At 40.2% G+C, this 17796-nt stretch overlaps 2 protein-coding genes across 4 annotated transcripts in view; one reads left to right on the top strand and one right to left on the bottom strand.

Moving 5' to 3' along the window:
- TARBP1 (TAR (HIV-1) RNA binding protein 1) overlaps positions 1 to 17796 on the top strand; it is a 61396-nt gene that overhangs the window by 31112 nt on the left and 12488 nt on the right. For all 3 annotated transcript variants that reach the window (XR_010936045.1, XR_010936044.1, XM_067711069.1), the window contains exons 13-22: positions 6067 to 6176; positions 8645 to 8806; positions 10977 to 11164; positions 11594 to 11855; positions 11961 to 12149; positions 13520 to 13701; positions 13878 to 13949; positions 15567 to 15687; positions 16548 to 16658; positions 17526 to 17675. Coding sequence is in view for 1 of the 3 variants with exons in the window: in XM_067711069.1 (XP_067567170.1) it covers positions 6067 to 6176; positions 8645 to 8806; positions 10977 to 11164; positions 11594 to 11855; positions 11961 to 12149; positions 13520 to 13701; positions 13878 to 13949; positions 15567 to 15687; positions 16548 to 16658; positions 17526 to 17675 (1547 nt within the window). In the remaining 2 variants the exon portion in view is untranslated. The remainder of the gene's footprint in view (positions 1 to 6066; positions 6177 to 8644; positions 8807 to 10976; positions 11165 to 11593; positions 11856 to 11960; positions 12150 to 13519; positions 13702 to 13877; positions 13950 to 15566; positions 15688 to 16547; positions 16659 to 17525; positions 17676 to 17796) is intronic.
- The window catches only part of COA6 (cytochrome c oxidase assembly factor 6), a 36940-nt gene continuing 31070 nt past the window's right edge, over positions 11927 to 17796 (bottom strand). The window contains exon 3 of the mRNA XM_067711074.1: positions 11927 to 12851. Within this exon, the coding sequence (XP_067567175.1) occupies positions 12771 to 12851 (81 nt within the window). The 3' untranslated portion in view covers positions 11927 to 12770. The remainder of the gene's footprint in view (positions 12852 to 17796) is intronic.

Genomic DNA, 17796 nt, shown 5'->3' on the forward strand with positions numbered 1-17796 from the left:
GGGTCTGCTACAGAAGGGAAGATGTGTAAAATTAAAACATACTCCTGGGAAATGCAAATACATTTTCACCTACTTATGAGCAATAATGGCTTATGTGGGAAAACCCATTTTACTTAAAATCCCCCAAAGATGTCCTAAAATGTTCAAAATAAAGTAAAGCCTAATTCATAGCTTTGGTTAAATGGTCTCTGCTGCTTCTGTCAGCTTAAAGCTCTAAATAAATGATGTTCCAGTGGTTATTTTTTTTAAATTCAGAATAACTGTACAGTGTTTATTTTAATATTTGAGGAAACGTACTTACCGTTACGCTATAACTCTCCCTTTGTTGCCTTGGATTATATGGGTGAAAGTAACTGGCCTAATCACACTTCTTCTGTCCTAACTACTTGCTGAATGTGTCCCAATATCTACATATAATGTATTGGGTTGGCCAAAAATTTCGTTCCGTTTTTGCCATACCATCTTATGGAAAAACCCAAATGAACTTTTGGCCAACCCAATATGTGTGGATATATCCACATACAATATCCACTTGTAATCCTTGTTGCTGTCACTTTTTTCCTGAGTTGCTTTTGTTTTCTGGCCTTGATGTTTTGTGTCTCTTTGAACTTTTCTTCCTGAGGTAGCTTTTATTTTTTAAAAATTGTGGTAAAATATACATAACAAAACTTACACTTTAACCATTTTTTTTCTTTAACATCTTTACTGGACTATAATTGCTTTACCGTGTTGTGTTAGTTTCTGCTGTATAACAGAGTGAATCAGCTGTATGTATATCCCCATATTCCCTCCCTCTTGCTTCTTCCTCTGACCCTCCTTATCCCACCCCCTAGGTGGTAGCAAAGCAGTGAGCAGATCTCCCTGTGCTATGCAGCTGCTTCCCACTAGCTATCTGTTTTACATTTGGTAGTGTATATATGTCAATGTTACTCTCTCACTTTGTCCCGGCTTACCCTTCCCCCTCCCCATGTCCTCAAGTCCATTCTCTACGTCTCCATGTTTATTCCTGTCCTGCCCCTGGGTTCATCAGGACCTTTTTTTCTTTTAGATTCCATATATATGTGTTAGCATACAGTATTTGTTTTTCTCTTTCTGACTTACTTCACTCTCTATGACAGACTCTAGGTCCATCCACCTCACTACAAATAACTCAATTTCATTTCTTTTCATGGCTGAGTAATATTCCATCGTATATATGGGCCACATCTTCTTTAGCCATTCATCTGTCAATGGACACTTCCATGTCCTGGCTATTGTAAATAGTGCTGCAGTGAACATTGTAGTACATGACTCCTTTTGAATTATGGTTTTCTCAGGATATATGCCCAGTAGTGGGATTGCTGGGTCATATGGTAGTTCTATTTTTAATTTTTAAGGAACCTGCATACTGTTCTCCATAATGGCTGTATCAATTTACATTCCCACCGACAGTGCAGAGGGTTCCCTTTTCTCCATACCCTCTCCAGCATTTATTGTTTGTAGATTTTTTGATGATGGCCATTCTGACCGGTGTGGTGATACCTCATTGTAGTTTTGATTTGCATTTCTCTAATGATTAGTGATGTTGAGCATCTTTTCATGTGTTTGTTGGCAATCTGTATATCTTCTTTGGAGAAATGTCTATTTAGTTCTTCTGCTCATTTTTGGATTAGGTTGTTGTTTTTTTGATATTGAACTGCATGAGTTGCTTGTATATTTTGGAGATTAATCCTTTGTCAGTTGCTTCATTTGAAAATATTTTCTTCCATTCTGAGTGTTGTCTTTTCATCTTGTTTATGGTTTCCTTTGCTGTGCAAAAGCTTTTAAGTTTCCTTAGGTCCCATTTGTTTATTTTTGTTTTTATTTCCATTTCTGTAGGAGGTGGGTCAGAAAGGGTCTTGCTGTGATTATGTTCTGCCTATGTTTTCCTCTAAGAGTTTTATAGTGTCTGGCCTTACATTTAGGTCTTTAATCCATTTTGAGTTTATTTTTGTGTATGGTGTTAGGAAGTGTTCTAATTTCATTCTTTTACATGTAGCTGTCCAGTTTTCCCAGCTGGAAGAGGCTGTCTTTTCTCCATTGTATACTCTTGCCTCCTTTATCAAAGATAAGGTGACCATATGTGCATGGGTGTATCTCTGGGCTTTCTATTCTGTTCCATTGATCTATATTTCTGTTTTTTGTGCCAGTACCATACTGTCTTGATTACTGTAGCTTTGTAGTATAGTCTGAAGTCTGGGATCCTGATTCCTCCAGCTCCGTTTTTCTTTCTCAAGATTGCTTTGGCTATTCAGGGTCTTTTGTATTTCCATACAAATTGTGCAGTTTTTTTTGTTCGAGTTCTGTGAAAAATTCCATTGGTGTTTTGATAGGGATTGCGTTGAATCTGTAGATTGCTTTGGATGGTATAGTCATTTTCACTATGTTGATTCTTCCAATCCAAGAACATGGTGTATCTCTCCATCTGTTTGTGTCATCTTTAATTTTTTTCATCAGTGTCTTATAGTTTTCTGCATACAGATCTTTTGTCTCCTTAGAAAGGTTTATTCCTAGGTATTTTCTTTTTGTTGCAGTGGTAAATGGGAGTGTCTGTACTAGACACGACTAAATTATACACTTTTAATGGGTGAATTGTAAGATATGTGGTTTATAGCTCCATAATTTATTGACCGTATTTATGTGGATCTGTTTCTGGATTCTTTTGATCTGTATTTTTAGCCCTTTGCCAATACTGTACTGTTTTGGTTACTGTAGATTTACAGTAAGTCTCTAAATAGGTATTGTGATTCTTTCAAATTTATTCTTCTTTGTCAAAAATATTTCTAGCTATTCTAGCTCCTTTGCCTTTCAATATAAACTTTATAATCAGCTTGTTTGCATTTACCAAAAAAAAAATCCTGCTGGAATTGGTTGGAATTGCATTAAATCTGCAGATCAGTTTTTTTAGGATTGCTTTCTTTATTATATTGAGGCTTTTAATTCATGAATATGGTACGTCTCTTGATTTATTTAGGCTGTCTTTTATTTCTTTCATCAGAGTTTTTTAGCTCTCAGCATATGGATCCTGTGCAGGTTTTGTTAGATTTATATCTTTTGGAGGAAGATTATTGTAAATGATATATTTTAAAATGTTTTGGTTTTCAATTGTGCATTGCTAGTATACAGAAATGTGATTGATTTTTGTGTGTTGACCTTGTATCCTGTAACCTTGCTGAAGCACTTATTAGTTGCAGCAGTTTTTTTAACAGGTCCTTGGGATTTTTTGGTAGACAGTGGTGTCATTTGTGAATGAGGCCAGTTGTATTTGTAGAGTTGTGTGTAGTGCTCCCTTATGCTTTAAATGCCTGCAGGATCTGGGGTCTGATATAATTCCTTTCTAACCCCTGATAGTGGCAGTGCTCTCTCTCTGTCTCTCTAAGACTGGCTAGTGGTTTATCAATTTTATCGACCTTTTCAAGGAACGAACTTTTGGTTTCATTGAATTTTCTCTGTTGATTTTTCTCTTTTCAATTTCATTGATTTCTGGGTTTTTATGTTTACGTCTTTGTGCTTACTTTTGGTTTATTTTGCCTTTTTATTGACATTTAGGTGGAAGCTTAGATCATTGATTTTAGATCTGTCTTCTTTTTTAAAATGACATTTAGATTTTCTTAAGTTTTGTTGTAACTGCATCCCACAAATTTTGGTATATTGTATTTTCAGTTAAGAATATATTTTTTTGGAGACTTTTCTCTTTTACCCGTGAATTATTTGCAAATGTATTTAGAGATTTTTCTGTTGTCTTTCTGTTATTGCTTTTTCTTTTTTTTTTTGGCGGTACGCGGGCCTCTCACTGTTGTGGCCTCTCCCGTTGCGGAGCACAGGCTCAGCGACCATGGCTCACGGGCCCAGCCGCTCCACAGCATGTGGGATCTTCCCAGACCGGGGCACGAACCCGCTTCCCCTGCATCGGCAGGTGGACTCTCAACCACTGCGCCACCAGGGAAGCCCTCTGTTATTGCTTTTTAATTTAATTCTGTTCTAGTCAAAAGAGCATACTTTGTACAATCTCAACTTTTAAAAAATTGTTAAGGTTTATTTAATGATCTAGGTATGGTTTATTTTGGTGACTATTCCACGTACACTTGAAAAGAGTATGTGTTCTGCTGTCGTTGGGGGGAGTGTTCTATAAATGTCAGTTGTCTTCAAGAGCTTCATGGTGTTTTTCAGTTTTGTATTCTTGCTGATTTTAGGATGGTTGAACCCCACTATAATTATGGACTGATCTCTTACTCTAGGGATTATAATGTACATACTTTTTACAGTCAGCTTAGAATTAATATTTTACCACTTAAAATTAACATAGAAATGTTACTACCTTATGGGTCCCTTAACCTCCTCCCCCCCATTTATTACAGATATCTTACATTTACTCTTGTTGAAAATCCTACTGGACAATGTTGTGTTTTTTGCTGTCAACCATCAAACACATTTTAAAGACTCAAGAGAAGAGTCTGTTGTACTTACTAAGATATTCACAGTTTCTTTTGCTCTTTCATCCCTGCCGTTCCATGTTTTCCTGTGGCGTTGTATACCGTTTGTTCGAAAAATGTCTTTTAATATTGCTTTTGTAGCAAGTTTCTTGGCAATGAATTCTCATGGTTTCCCTTCCTCTGAGAATGTCTTGATTTTGCCTTCTGAGTAATATTTTTGTTGGGTATAAAATTCTGGTCTGATGGGTCTTTCCTTTCAGCAATTTAAAAGTGTTCCATTTGCTTCTGGCCTCCATGGTTTCTCAGTAGAACTCTGTAGTCCTTCACATTGTTTTTCCCCCCAGGTAATAAGTTGTTTCTCTGTGCTTTCAAGATTGTTTCTTCATTTTCGGTTGTCAGCAGTTTGGCTATACCGTGTCTGATTGCATATTTTATTGATTTGTTTTCAAGCCCACTGATTCTTTTCTCTTGCCTCTCCTTTCTATTAAACCCATCCAGTTGAGTTTTTAAATTTTCAGTTATTGTACGTTCAGTGATAAAAATCTCTGTTTGGTTTTTGTGTATATCTTCTCTTGCTTTCTTGAGACTTTCTGGTTTTCCATTTGTTTCAAGAGTGTGTGTTGATTGACTGTTGAAGCATTTTTTAATAGCTGCTTTAAAGTCTTGGTCAGGTTATTCTTAAATCACCATCATCTTGGTGTTTTCATTCGTAGATTCTTTTCCCATGTGAGATAGGGAATAGCTCACGCTTCATATACCCAGTTATTTTCGATTGTATCCTAGATATTTTGAATATTGTGTTGTGAGACCCTGGATCTTGGTCAGATCCTGAGACAGTGTTGATATTTTTGTGTAGCAGACAGTCAGCCTGGCTTGGTTTAGGCCTCAGTTCCTGATGTTCCGGCTTTTGTGGGTGCTGGTTCCACAGTTTTGTTTTCATGTCCTTTGCAATGCTATCTTGACCTGTGCCCCATGTGTTCCATCTGATGGTCAGGCTGGGACCTGTCCAGTTGTCTGTTAGCTCCATTCTGAAAGTCTTTGACGTGCTGAATAGTATCACATCCAGGCCTAGCAGTGCAGGGGTGAGCCCAGCACTTCATAAGCCACTTGCTGGGGCCATTTTCCTGAGCACCTCCCTCTCTGGACTCTCCTAAGTGCTCACCGTCCAGTTCTCTGAGATTCTCCTTTTTCATTCCCTGACCAGAAGGTGGGCGCCCAGTCTGCTGCCCACTTTCTTGACTGCTCCGCCACCTGGGTCCAGTCTGTAGGAGGACGACAGGCGCAAACTCACCGCTGTTCAGGGTTACTGCTTTCTGAATCCATCTGCTGCTTTGTGCCTTTCAGAGTCTTCAAATAGCTGTTTTGAATATTCCGTCCAGGTTTTGTAGCTGAATTCAGTGAGAGAGGACAGTGTGTCTTTGTTGCATCTTATCCAGAACTAAAACGCCTAAACGATTTTTAAGATTAATTGTAGAGGTCCCCATGGTATCAATGACTATTCTATCGTTAGAATTCATTTTTGGTAAGTGATTCATGTATATGCTTAACATAGGTGAGCTTTTACTAGACCGCCGGGTGTACTTTGTACCAAATAAACTTATTTCTCTCCTTTTAGTTGCGCATACAGACGAGGTGTTTACTCTCCTTCAGAACTTTGTCATGTCTACCACAGAGAGTGTTTCGGAATTTATTCTCAGAAGACTTACTATGAAGGAACTAAGTAGGGTATGTATGTATGGGAGTAACTTTTCAGTCTTTTCATCAATATTTTGAGTGATTACTGACTGGCAGGCACTGTATTAAGTTGAAAATTAACGTGATAGTTTCTCAAAAAGCGGCCTTTGGGAGCAGAAAAAGATATAAGCTTTAGGGCTTCCCTGGTGGCGCAGTGGTTGAGAGTCAGCCTGCCGATGCAGGGGACGCAGGCTCGTGCCCTGGTCCGGGAAGATCCCACATGCCGCAGAGCGGCTGGGCCCTGCGCGTCCGGAGCCTGTGCTCCGCAACGGGAGAGGCTGGGCGGTGAGAGGCCCGCGTACCGCAAAAAAAAAAAAAAAAAAGGGAAAGGTTAATGTGATTTTATCCTTCAGATGGAAAGATTTTTTAAAGTAAACTCATTATATAATAGTTTAAAATTATTTTGAAAAATCCACTCTTTAATACATTAGGTATTAGAATTCCCAATTAAGCACATTGGTTTGGTAGCTTATTAGAGTTTAATAAAAATCTCTTCCCCCATTTTCCTTCCCCTCAGCAGCGTGATGGTCAGTATCTAACAACTGGCTCTTGGGGGAAAAGCCCTGATTTGTAGTGTTTATTAGTTCCTGTGGTTGATTTCAAGCTACCCGCACGGGGCCATGAATCAGGGAGAGATGAACCGTCCCCCTCACTTCACAGAGGAAACAGCAGCCTCGGCCGGCGTCACCCCCGCTTCAGACTGCCCGGTGTCTGCCTCACCCACCCCTGAATCCATCCTCCCTGCCTTCCCTCCCTGACAGGAGAGGAAGGTGGTCTGGACCTCATCCCCTCCCATTTGCTCAGCGACTTTACCCTGTTGGTCAGCCTCTCTCTTTCTTGTATTTCTCACCTCTCCTTTCCTCCTGGATTCTTTCCATGAGGAAAGAGAGAGGCAGATCAACAGGGTAAAGTAAGGGGTAAGGGTCCCTCATCTAACAAGGACCCGCTCAGTTCCGCGTTCCTTCTGGTGCCCTGTTTCCTTCCCTTTGTGAGCTGGTCTGTAAACAGACCCCTCAGCTCCTGTGAGTAGAAGTGGCTCCTTTGTCCTGCACCTGGCGATGCTTTTCAGACCACGTTTCTCTTGACCCCCTCAGCCCCAGTGGACACTGTTGACGCCTCCGCCTTGAGACGCTGGCGTTTATGACATCATCCTCCTGCTGTTTCCCCTCCCTCTGGCCGTTACTCCCACGAATGTCCATTCTCTGCGGCGTAGCCTTGGAAGTCAGAGTTTCTCAGGTTGGCCCGGGCCCCTCCTTTTCTCATTCTCTCCTGTCTAGGTGACCTCACCGGCATCCCCAGCTTTAGTTATGCCAGGGCCCGTCACATTGCTTTCTACCTCAGACTGACCTTCTGAGGTGAACGCCCATTCAGCGAGTTGCTGTTTGACAACTCAGGTTGAATTTCCCCCATATACACTGTTTAAAACTGAACTCCTTATCGTTCCTGCAGGAGGTTATCCGCCTTCCCCCGCCCCAGGTTCCCTTCTCGGTGGATGTACATGATCCAGCCGGTTTCTTCAAGCCTAAAACTTGGGAATCCTGGCAGCTTTATCCCTCACTCTCACCCACTGTGTTCAGTCTTGGCACCAAGCCCTGGCGTTGTTTCCTTCTCTCTGCGTTGTATCCTAGAGCTCGGCAAAGCGCCTGGCATCTAAGCGTTGCTCGGTAAAAAGTGCTACACTGAATGAATTCTGTGCTTCCTGTGTGCCACGGAAGCCTGAGGATAGAGGGATTGGCACAGCGATAATAAGCAAGGCTACCACTCAGGGCCAGTTCCTTCAGAATGCTTTCTCTCTTAATTCTTTCAACAAAAACCCTGTGACGGAGAGATACTACCCTCCCCATTTTACGGGTAAGGAATCTGAGGCCCAAAGAGGTTAGGTCTCTTGCAGTAGGTCACAGCTGGTGATGACAGAGCTGGACCGAACCCAGTCTGCCTGTGTCTGTGAGTCGAGAAGCCCTGCCTTTAATTCTGTCCCCTTCCCTGCCCCCCATCCAGCTTACTAGCTCTGATATGCCGGGTAAGTTGTTTAACCTCTCTGAACTTCGGAAAGTGGGACAGTGACCATTCCTTGTGAGAATGGAGTATTACAACTGCCTGAAGCAAAGGAAGTGGCAGTGGCAGTTGCTATACTTGTTACTGTGATTATTTGTGATGTGTTAGCCTGGGATGCAAGAATTGGTACAACACAGTTTCTGCCTTCCAGGGTCTCATAATCAAGGTGGGGAGCCAGCCGAGTAAGTCGCGCTGATTGCAGAGTCACCGTCTAAGCACAGAGGAGGACGTGCTTAGCTCTGCCTGGGGAGTTGATGGAAGGCTTCCTGGAAGAGATGACTTCTCCTCTCATCAATGTCGTCTTTCAGTACTTTTAGATAAACTAATTTACTTCCTGCCTAAACTCTCATAGCTTTGTGAAAATCATGAACCTTGCTTGTTAAGTGTTTTATTGTTTCTCTTAGGTTTCAGATCTGGAACGTTGCCATTTGTACCTGATGGTATTAACTGAACTTATAAATCTCCACTTGAAGGCTGGATGGAAAAGAGGCAACCCTGTTTGGAGAGTTATTTCTCCTTTGAAGAACGCGTCCATTCGGCATCTTCAAGAGATGGACCGTGGACAGGTAATCCTCTCTGCTTCAAGGCTTGTAATTATGTTGAGTAAGGCATACACAGAATACATATTTGACTGTTGGACAGTATTTTGATACATAAAAAGCATCTGCTGAAATTTAATTTTGAAAACAGTATCCCTTGTTCATCATATCTGATGAAGACCGGGACTCCTGTCGTAATGTTAGGTACTTAATAAAGGTGTGGTGACTGCAGTCGTAAAATCGTTTAGATACAGACAGTGGATTTTCACTGGGTCTTTTGCCTGGGTACCAGTAAGGGACATTTTGACGCGTCCAAATTCACCAGTCCAGTGTCCAGAGCCTCCATGCTTGGATTTCTACCTCATTGTCTAGCCCAGTTCGCAGCATCTCCCCTTCCTTTCCACAGAGCCCCCTATGCTGCAGTCACGCTAGGCCACCATAGGGAGCTTCACAGATCACAGCACATGCCATATCCTGCCTCATCTGGGCTTTCATCGTGTCTCGTCCTTCCACTGAGAACGCCCTCCCCTCAACACACACTTGTCAGTATCTGGTGCATCCTTTTCGTCCCAGCTCAAGTTACATTTTCTCTTAAATGAAACTTGATCAGTGTCTCATTCTTTTCTTCATTTACCTGTTGCTCTTTATGCCTCCATTTTTGTGTTTTTTTCCATCTTACTTGTTTTTGGAATAATTTATGTATATATGTCTTCTCCACTAGATTTCAGTACCTAGAGGCATTTCTGAAACATGCTATAATAAGGCATAGTGGTTATGAGCACAGGCTTTGGAGTTAGACTTCCTGGTTCTGAATCCTGGCTTTATCTTTACTGGCTGTGTGACCTTGGGGAACTTACTTAACCTCTCTGTGCTTCATTTACTGCACCTGCGAAATAAGGGTTATAAGGTTGATGTGAGAATTAAAGCAAGCTCATGCATGGTGAACCTTTAGAACAGCAGCTGGCACACAGAGAGTCCTCAGTAAATGTTCGCTGTTTTCCCTTAACACACACGGTAAGGGTTTTAAAAATTTGAGCTGAATCCTAGTCTAGTCTGGGCTGCTAATTAAAATAGCTACTTGATTGCTTTAATAATCTGATTTTTAAAGTAGTTTTCGAGAACCGTATTAAAAGAAAATTATAAGGAGAACTGATGAATATTTCAGCATCCTGTCTACTGCATATTAGCGTATTAGCGTTACAAAAAGACATGGTGAGTTTTGAATGTAGACCAGAATTGTGAACCATACCACAGTGATTTTTAAAGACTGGCTTACTCTCTTTACTAATTCACTGAATTCCTTTAAGGTTAATAGGGAACGTATTGGCTCAAACGTAGCCCTGAATTTTATTTCCCGTATTGGCAGTGTTGCTAAGTAAAATTCATCTGCAGAGATACTTGATTTTCTGTGGTGGTGGTGAGGGAAGGTATGAAATCAGTAGTAGAAGGTTCCTTTCTGGAGAGATGTTACTGGTGGGCGGTATTTGGGAGAACTGCTTTGGTCTCTCAGGGAAGTATTTTCCCTATCTAGGTTCTTACCTGCACTCCTGGCTCCTTGGTTGAGATTATTGACTTTCTCTCTGTAAGAACAAAGCCAGGCTGTCTTGGTTTCCTCCTTTCTGCTGCTCCCTGTAGAGTTCCAAGTGCTTTACGTGAAATAACCGATTTATTTAATCTTCACAATAATCCTGTGAAGTAGATTCTGTTACTGTCCCCATCTTACAGACAAGTAAACCAAGGTGTAGTGTGTCCACAGTCAGCTGGTGGTAAGTGCAGAGCCAGGGTCCAGACCCAGGCCATGTGGTTCGAGTCCAGCCCTTAACTGCTGTGCTGTGTCACCAGAAGCAGCGTGCAGCCGACTGAAGGAGGTGTTTCTATATATGCCAGGAGTCTTTTTTTTTTTTTTTAAGTCTACTTTAGCCAAACAGTTGAAATAAGACTCATCCATAGGAACTTTGTATCCAAGTTGTCTCGTAGTCTGAATTGCTGAATTTTTATTGCCACTTTGTTTGCCACCAGTCTGTACAGAAATGGGAAAGAGTGACGTGCATTGGATTTCCTTTTATTTCCTCTGATACTCAGTAGCAGGCACAAAGAGGGGAAGGAGGGCGTGAGATTCCCATAGACTGGGAGCTCAGGTCCTTACTGGTTAGGATTTGCTTACGTTCAATAAGAGGTTGTCCCATTTGCTCCCCAGGAACCGACACTGGGTAGACAGATTCAGAGAGTCGTTAGTATGGCTGCCTTGGCCATGGTGTGTGAGGCCATTGACCAGAAGCCAGAGCTACAGCTGGACTCTCGGGATGCGGGAGCCACGGAAAGGTTCCTCTCCTCTCTCCAGCTCAATCAGACGCTGCAGAAGCCCCACGCAGAGGAGGACAGCAGGTGTGTTCACCCCTTGGAGAGAAGCATATACGTGAAAGGCATCTTTTTTGCTCGTGTTTAAAAATCCATTTTTGTTTGAGTCATTGAGATAATTAGTGACTGCTCAACCTTACGTAGAGGGTCATGGAAGCTTCGAGATGAGGCTTCATTCAGGATAACATATCATCAAATTATTCATCCCTGTTACTGGAAACCCATTAACTTTTCTGCATTTAGTTTTCAGTGAATCATTTAAAGTGAGTGCAAGTACCTACTTTCAGTGTAGTTAGGAAATTGAGGTCTGTGTTGTTTCCTCGTTTATTGGTAGACAGGATAGTTAATAATGACTGTTTAATTTCTCCCCTTGTAAGGGTAGTGTACTACCACACGCAAAAGAAATTGAGACAGACTCCAAGAAGGATGGGGTAGTGACTTTATTTTTTGTCTCAGTTTTTTTGAAGAGTCGTCATCTTCCCAAGGATGGGGGAAGATAGTTGCACAATATATTCACGATCAGTGGGTCTGCCTCTCTTTCTTGTTGAAAAAATATCACACCCTTATACCAGCCTCAGAGGACGAAATTCTGGAACCCACTCTACCTGCTGTTCAAATGCCAATGAGGACTTTGCAGTCGGCACTAGAAGCCCTCACAATTCTTCCTTCTGATCAAGTTTTACCTGTGTTCCACTGCATGAAAATTTTGGTTCCCAAGGTAAGATACAGTGAGACCGGAATTAAAGAATAACCATAAGAACAGACCATCAGTTTCTGAAATTGTGATAATTATGTATTTCTTTTTTTTTTTTTTCCCTACCAGCTTCTGACCTCCTCTGAATCTCTCTGCATAGTGTCTTTTGACATGGCTTGGAAAATCATAGCTTCTTTAAGCAACACTCAGCTGATATTCTGGTCTAACTTAAAAGCTTTTGTTCAGTTTGTTTTTGATCCCAAAGTTCTTACCATTGCTGCAAAAATCAAGGGCCAGGCCTATTTCAAAATCAAAGAGGTAACTTTTTTTAAAATTGGGATTAAAAAACATGAAACATAAGATGTGGCATCTTAACCATTTTTAAGTGTACTGTTCAGTAGTGTTAACTATATTTACATAATCGTGAAAGACCCCCAGAACTTTTTCATCTCGTGGAACTGAAGCTCTGTCCCCATTAAGCATCTCCCCTTCCCCCACCCCGCCTTCCAGCCCCTGGCAAGCACCGTTCTACTTTATGTCTGAATCTGATGATTTTAGAAAAAAGAGGGAACTTTTTGTTTTCATTTTAATTTGTGTGACCTGTAGCACATGAAGAAGAAGAGAGTTATATTTGTAATTACATATGAGATTTGTTGTTATTTATTTATTCAGTCAGTCAATATTTTGAACCTTCTTCAGTGTCATGAGTAAGAACAAAATCTGCTAGATGTAAAGAAGCAGGTGCACAGCGGTAGCCCATGAACCACATCTGCCTTACAAACATATTTGGTTCATATAATCAAATTAAAATCCTTTGAATTAGTTGCCAGCTTTTAAGGATTGGGAACTTTGCATGAAAATCTGTATTTCCTCTTCTCTTGGAAAATTGTATGATCTGGTAACGCTGGTCATTCCTGCGTGACAGCAGTGTCCCGGCGGTCACTGGTCCCTGGCCCATCCAGGTGGGGCACACCCTTTCTGTTGCTCCACTCCAGACCGTGGCTTGATTTCTCCTGGACCCTGAGGGCAAACGTCACGTGCCATTTGTCAGTGCATCTGTGCGGTTGCTTTTCTTGTTCAAGGAAATATTTCTCTGGATATAACCTATCCAAAGGTCTTTCTGGTTTCTGGAGGCATTTGTGTTTACAGTCACGGATACGTGTGGGGAACATAAGGTGATGGAATTACATCATGCCTCAGATTCACATACACTCCTTATCCAAAGGAAAAGATGGAAAATACATCCATTTATTACCCTGCTGTCTCTGCATCCTTTCCTGACCCACGGTACACACTTAGAGAGGGGGGCCTCTTTTGTTTTGAGGAAAGGGAGGCCCCTGGCAAGTGCAAAGAAAACTGAAAATGTCAAGGGTGAGGCGTTTTTTCTCCCTTTCATTCCCTATAACTGTGGGCAGTTGTTCCTCTGGGATAGTTCTGGGTGAATATCAGTATCAGTAAAATTTTATTTATTTTTAGTATTAAGAAATGAAAACTTAGCATTCTGTGATTGGTTTGCATCGTGCAAACAGGGAAGAGTTTTTAATTTTTTAGACTCTATTTATGGTTATGTTGAAACTGTCATTTGCAGGCATTCAAGTAACAGTTTTTAGCAACATGAATTTTTTTTTCTCTTTTTTGAAAAAACTTAATTGGTCAAAGGATAAAGTAACTATTGTATTTCATTCCAGATTATGTACAGGATAATTGAAATGTCTGCTATAAAAACTGGAGTCTTCAATATATTGATAAGTTATTGCTGCAAATCCTGGATCGTTTCTGCTTCAAATGTGTCTTTATCTACTGCTAAAAATTACAGCGAACTTGTCCTTGAGGCGTGTATATTTGGAACGGTGTTTCGGCGTGATCAAAGGTAAAAGATGCCATTATTTCAGCCTCACGTAACTTATATTAAGTGTCTGTCTGGGTAGAATTGTGTCTTTATTTTAAGGCTTTCAGTTAGAAGAATATTGATTAATTTTTAATTTGGGACTTTAATTTTTTTCTTCTAAAACTTGTTGTTCTTTGTCATATGTGTTTTATGGAAAGACTTATTCAGGATGTGCAGACCTTCATAGAAAATCTTGGGCATGAGTGTGCAGCGAACACAGTTATTGAAAAGTAAGTATGGTGGGTCCTCCATATCTTGATATAAATGCGGCATTCAAAACATAACATCATATGAGAAACATTCTGTATAAGATATTGCATGAGCCTTCCAAATTGTGTTAGAAATTATATTGCCTTGCTAATATATTTTCTTCAGATCTGTCACTATTTACTGAAATATGATAAACTTTAAAAAAATTTAGTGTGGGGCTTCCCTGGTGGCGCAGTGGTTGAGAGTCCGCCTGCCGATGCAGGGCACACGGGTTCGTGCCCCGGTCCGGGAGGATCCCACATGCCGCGGAGCGGCTGGGCCCGTGAGCCATGGCCGCTGAGCCTGCGCGTCCGGAGCCTGTGCTCCGCAACGGGAGAGGCCACAGCAGTGAGAGGCCCGCGTACCACAAAAAAAAAAAAAAAAAAATTTAGTGCCAAGTCCAGCATAAATAAGGAAATAACTGTGGGGAATATGCAATCCCTATCCCTATCCCTCTTCTTTATTTGGGTGGAGGGGTGATCATCAGTGCACATAGTTTGATTTTGATTTTAGAGTTTAGGACAACAAATGACAGTTGTGTACAGTTACCACAAAGTTTATTATTCGAAGAGTCATAGCTATGTTTTAAATCTGCCACTCGTCATTAAATATATACATTTTTCCTTGTTAATTATTTTAATTAATTTTTTGTTTTCTTGGCTGGTTATAGTATAACAATAAGTGACATTTATTTAGTTGACGTTTCCAGAATATTTTGATTTCTACTAGACAGATATTGTTAGATTAAAATGACATTCATTCACATTATAGTCATTTTAATGAACCTGGAAATAATTAACAATTTCAGTGAATTTATTTTTCCCCATTTGGATACTGAAAATGCCGGGACGCTCAGCACACATGGTGAGTGCTCTCTGAGTTTGCCCTTCACTTAGAGACGGGCACTTAGAGTGCACGGTGACGACAGCATCGAGGTGTTGGTGTGTGTTCTTGCCCCTGAGCAGGAGGTGTCTGTGGTCCTCTTCCAGGAACAGTGTCATGAGCTGTGATCTGTTTTGTCCACAGATAAGGTATTATTGACCCAGTATCAGTAGGGTGTGCCTTGTTTTTCCAGAAGTCTGGGTGAATTTGTGCTCATTCAGACTTTGTGTACAGGATCTCCCGTTGATGTATTCATTACCGTCCACTGTCTATCCTGATTTAAAATGCATTGTCAGGGGAGGGGGAAGGATGAGCTGTGACAAAGCGAGAGAGTGGCATAGACACATATACACTACCAAACGTAAAATAGATAGCTAGTGGGAAGCAGCCGCATAGCACAGGGAGATCAGCTCGGTGCGTTGTGACCACCTAGAGGGGTGGGATAGGGAGGGAGACGCAAGAGGGAAGAGATATGGGAACATATGTATATGTATAACTGATTCACTTTGTTATAAAGCAGAAACTAACACACCATTGTAAAGCAATTATACTCCAATAAAGATGTAAAAACATAATAATAAAATGCATTGTCATTAAATATGAAGCTACTTAATTTTAGAAAACTTTGGAAGGTTTTGATATTTTGAAATTAATATCTAATGTATTTTTTAATTTTGAAAATGTATTAACATAACCTATCATTTTATATTTTTTAGTACTAAAAGAGAGGACCATTACGTGAGAATTTGTGCTGTCAAATTCCTGTGTTTATTAGATGACTCAAATATGTCTCATAAGTTGTTTATGGAAGATCTTGCAATCAAGCTATTAGAAAAAGTAAATATGCTTTATTTTACCTTAAAGTATCTTAACTTAGCAGTTCCAGCACTCGCAGTGACGTACCAGAAGTAAACCCGCCAGTTGGCTGAACTTAGACAGCACAGGCCGTGAAAGCCGGGGAGAGCGCTGCTAACGTAGGAGGACTCTGCTGCCGTTGCCTTGTGTCTGGTGATGGCAGGTGTCCGTTTACTGAGGTGCCCCTGTCTTAGTGGTGTTTATATCAAATTGCAGATTCCATTATTCCAAACTTACGCCATCAAGGGGCATTGTATTCCTTTGCTAATATATATTCTTCAGATCTGTCACTATTTACTAAAATACGATAAACTTAAAAACATTTTTAGTGCAAAGTCCACCCCTGTGACCCCATGTCTCCCCCTTAACTGGGCACAAGGAAGGAGAAGTATATTTTCAGGTACTTTTTTTACTACGTAAATTTGTATGGTTCCTTTTCTAATTTTAAAAGCAGATAAGTTTAGACTTCCTGGTGGTCCAGTGGTTAAGACTCCACGCTTCCAATGCAGGGGGCATGGGTTCGATCCCTGGTCAGGGAACTAAGATCCCACATGCTACACGGCGTGGCCCAGAAATAAAAATAAATTAATTAAGTAAGAATAATAAAACTTTTTTTTTAAAAAAAAGATAAGTTAAACAAAAGAACGAAATTCGTGTTTTGAAAGGAAACTTGGGAAAAGTATCATAAGAAAGTGTCTTTCTTATCCTTCTGCCTTTCGGAGTATAACAGGCTCCTATGCCCAGTTTATACTTTTTAAACTTGAAGTTGTCACTGATTTTATTTTCATTAATCATGAATTCAGTAGGTAATTTAATATTGGTCCCACCCTCTCCCCCCCAAGGATGAATTGGTGTCCAAGTCAAGAACTCGATACTATGTGAATTCTCAACAACATAGAGTGAAAAACCGAATATGGCAGACTCTGCTTGTACTTTTCCCCAGATTCGATCAGGTATGACATTTATTCCATTCGTACCTTTAAGCATAATGTTTTCATATGAATAAACTATGTAGTAGAAACTGTCATGTGCTACTTTAAAATTGAGAAGGTCGTCTGCTTAAAATTTATACTTTAGTTCTTAAAATTGAAGTTTATTCAGAAGTTTTTTTAATAGAATACTAAGGCAATTAGGTGTTGTAGAAATAAATTGGAAACTGATTTACATGGCCCCATTTAATATATTTTTCCCCTCAGTATTTTTTTGTAATATTTTAACTGTTTAAAGACTCATATGCCACGATAAAACTTTAAGCTGTTTTTTTAATAGTGACTATTTCTTAATTAAAATTAGTAACCATTTTCAAAGTTGATAAGGAGTAGATTTTAATTTTTCCCACCACAGAAGAGAAATCACTATGGGACATGATAGAGACTAGTGCTGCTAAGGTGGTAGTCATAATGCGACATATAAATGTATCATCACAAAGTGAGAGAGTGGCACTGACATATATACACTATCAAACGTAAAATAGATAGCTAGTGGGAAGCAGCTGCATAGCACAGGGAGATCAGCTCGGTGCTTTGTGACCACCTAGAGGGGTAGGATAGGGAGGGTGGGAGGGAGGGAGAGGCAAGAGGGAAGATATATGGGGACATAGGTATATGTATAGCTGATTCACTTTGTTATAAAGCAGAAACTAACACACCAATGTAAAGCAATTATACTCCAATAAAGATGTTTAAAAAATAAATAAATTATCATCACATCATGTTGTACACCTAAACTTATACATTATATGTCAGTGCTATCTCAATAAAAATACATTTTTTAAAATTAATAACCATAACAGTTTAATTTGTGTGCTTTATTTTTCTCAGAATTTCTTGAATAGAATTACTGACAAGATTTTCCAGGCTGGTTTCATCAATAATCAAGCATCCATAAAATATTTTATAGAATGGATTATTATACTGATTCTTCATAAATTCCCTCAATTTCTTCCAAAGTTCTGGGACTGTTTTTCTTACGTAAGTAAAGGAGATTTTTCATAATTTTTTTTAATGAAGAAAAGATCTTAGCTATGCTGGAGATTGTTTCACTTTAATAGTTTTCTGGCTGTCAGTTGCCCTGCCCCTGATGTACCGACAC

Source organism: Pseudorca crassidens, chromosome 16 (assembly GCF_039906515.1).
Source record: "Pseudorca crassidens isolate mPseCra1 chromosome 16, mPseCra1.hap1, whole genome shotgun sequence".
In the NCBI taxonomy this organism is placed as follows: domain Eukaryota; kingdom Metazoa; phylum Chordata; class Mammalia; order Artiodactyla; family Delphinidae; genus Pseudorca; species Pseudorca crassidens.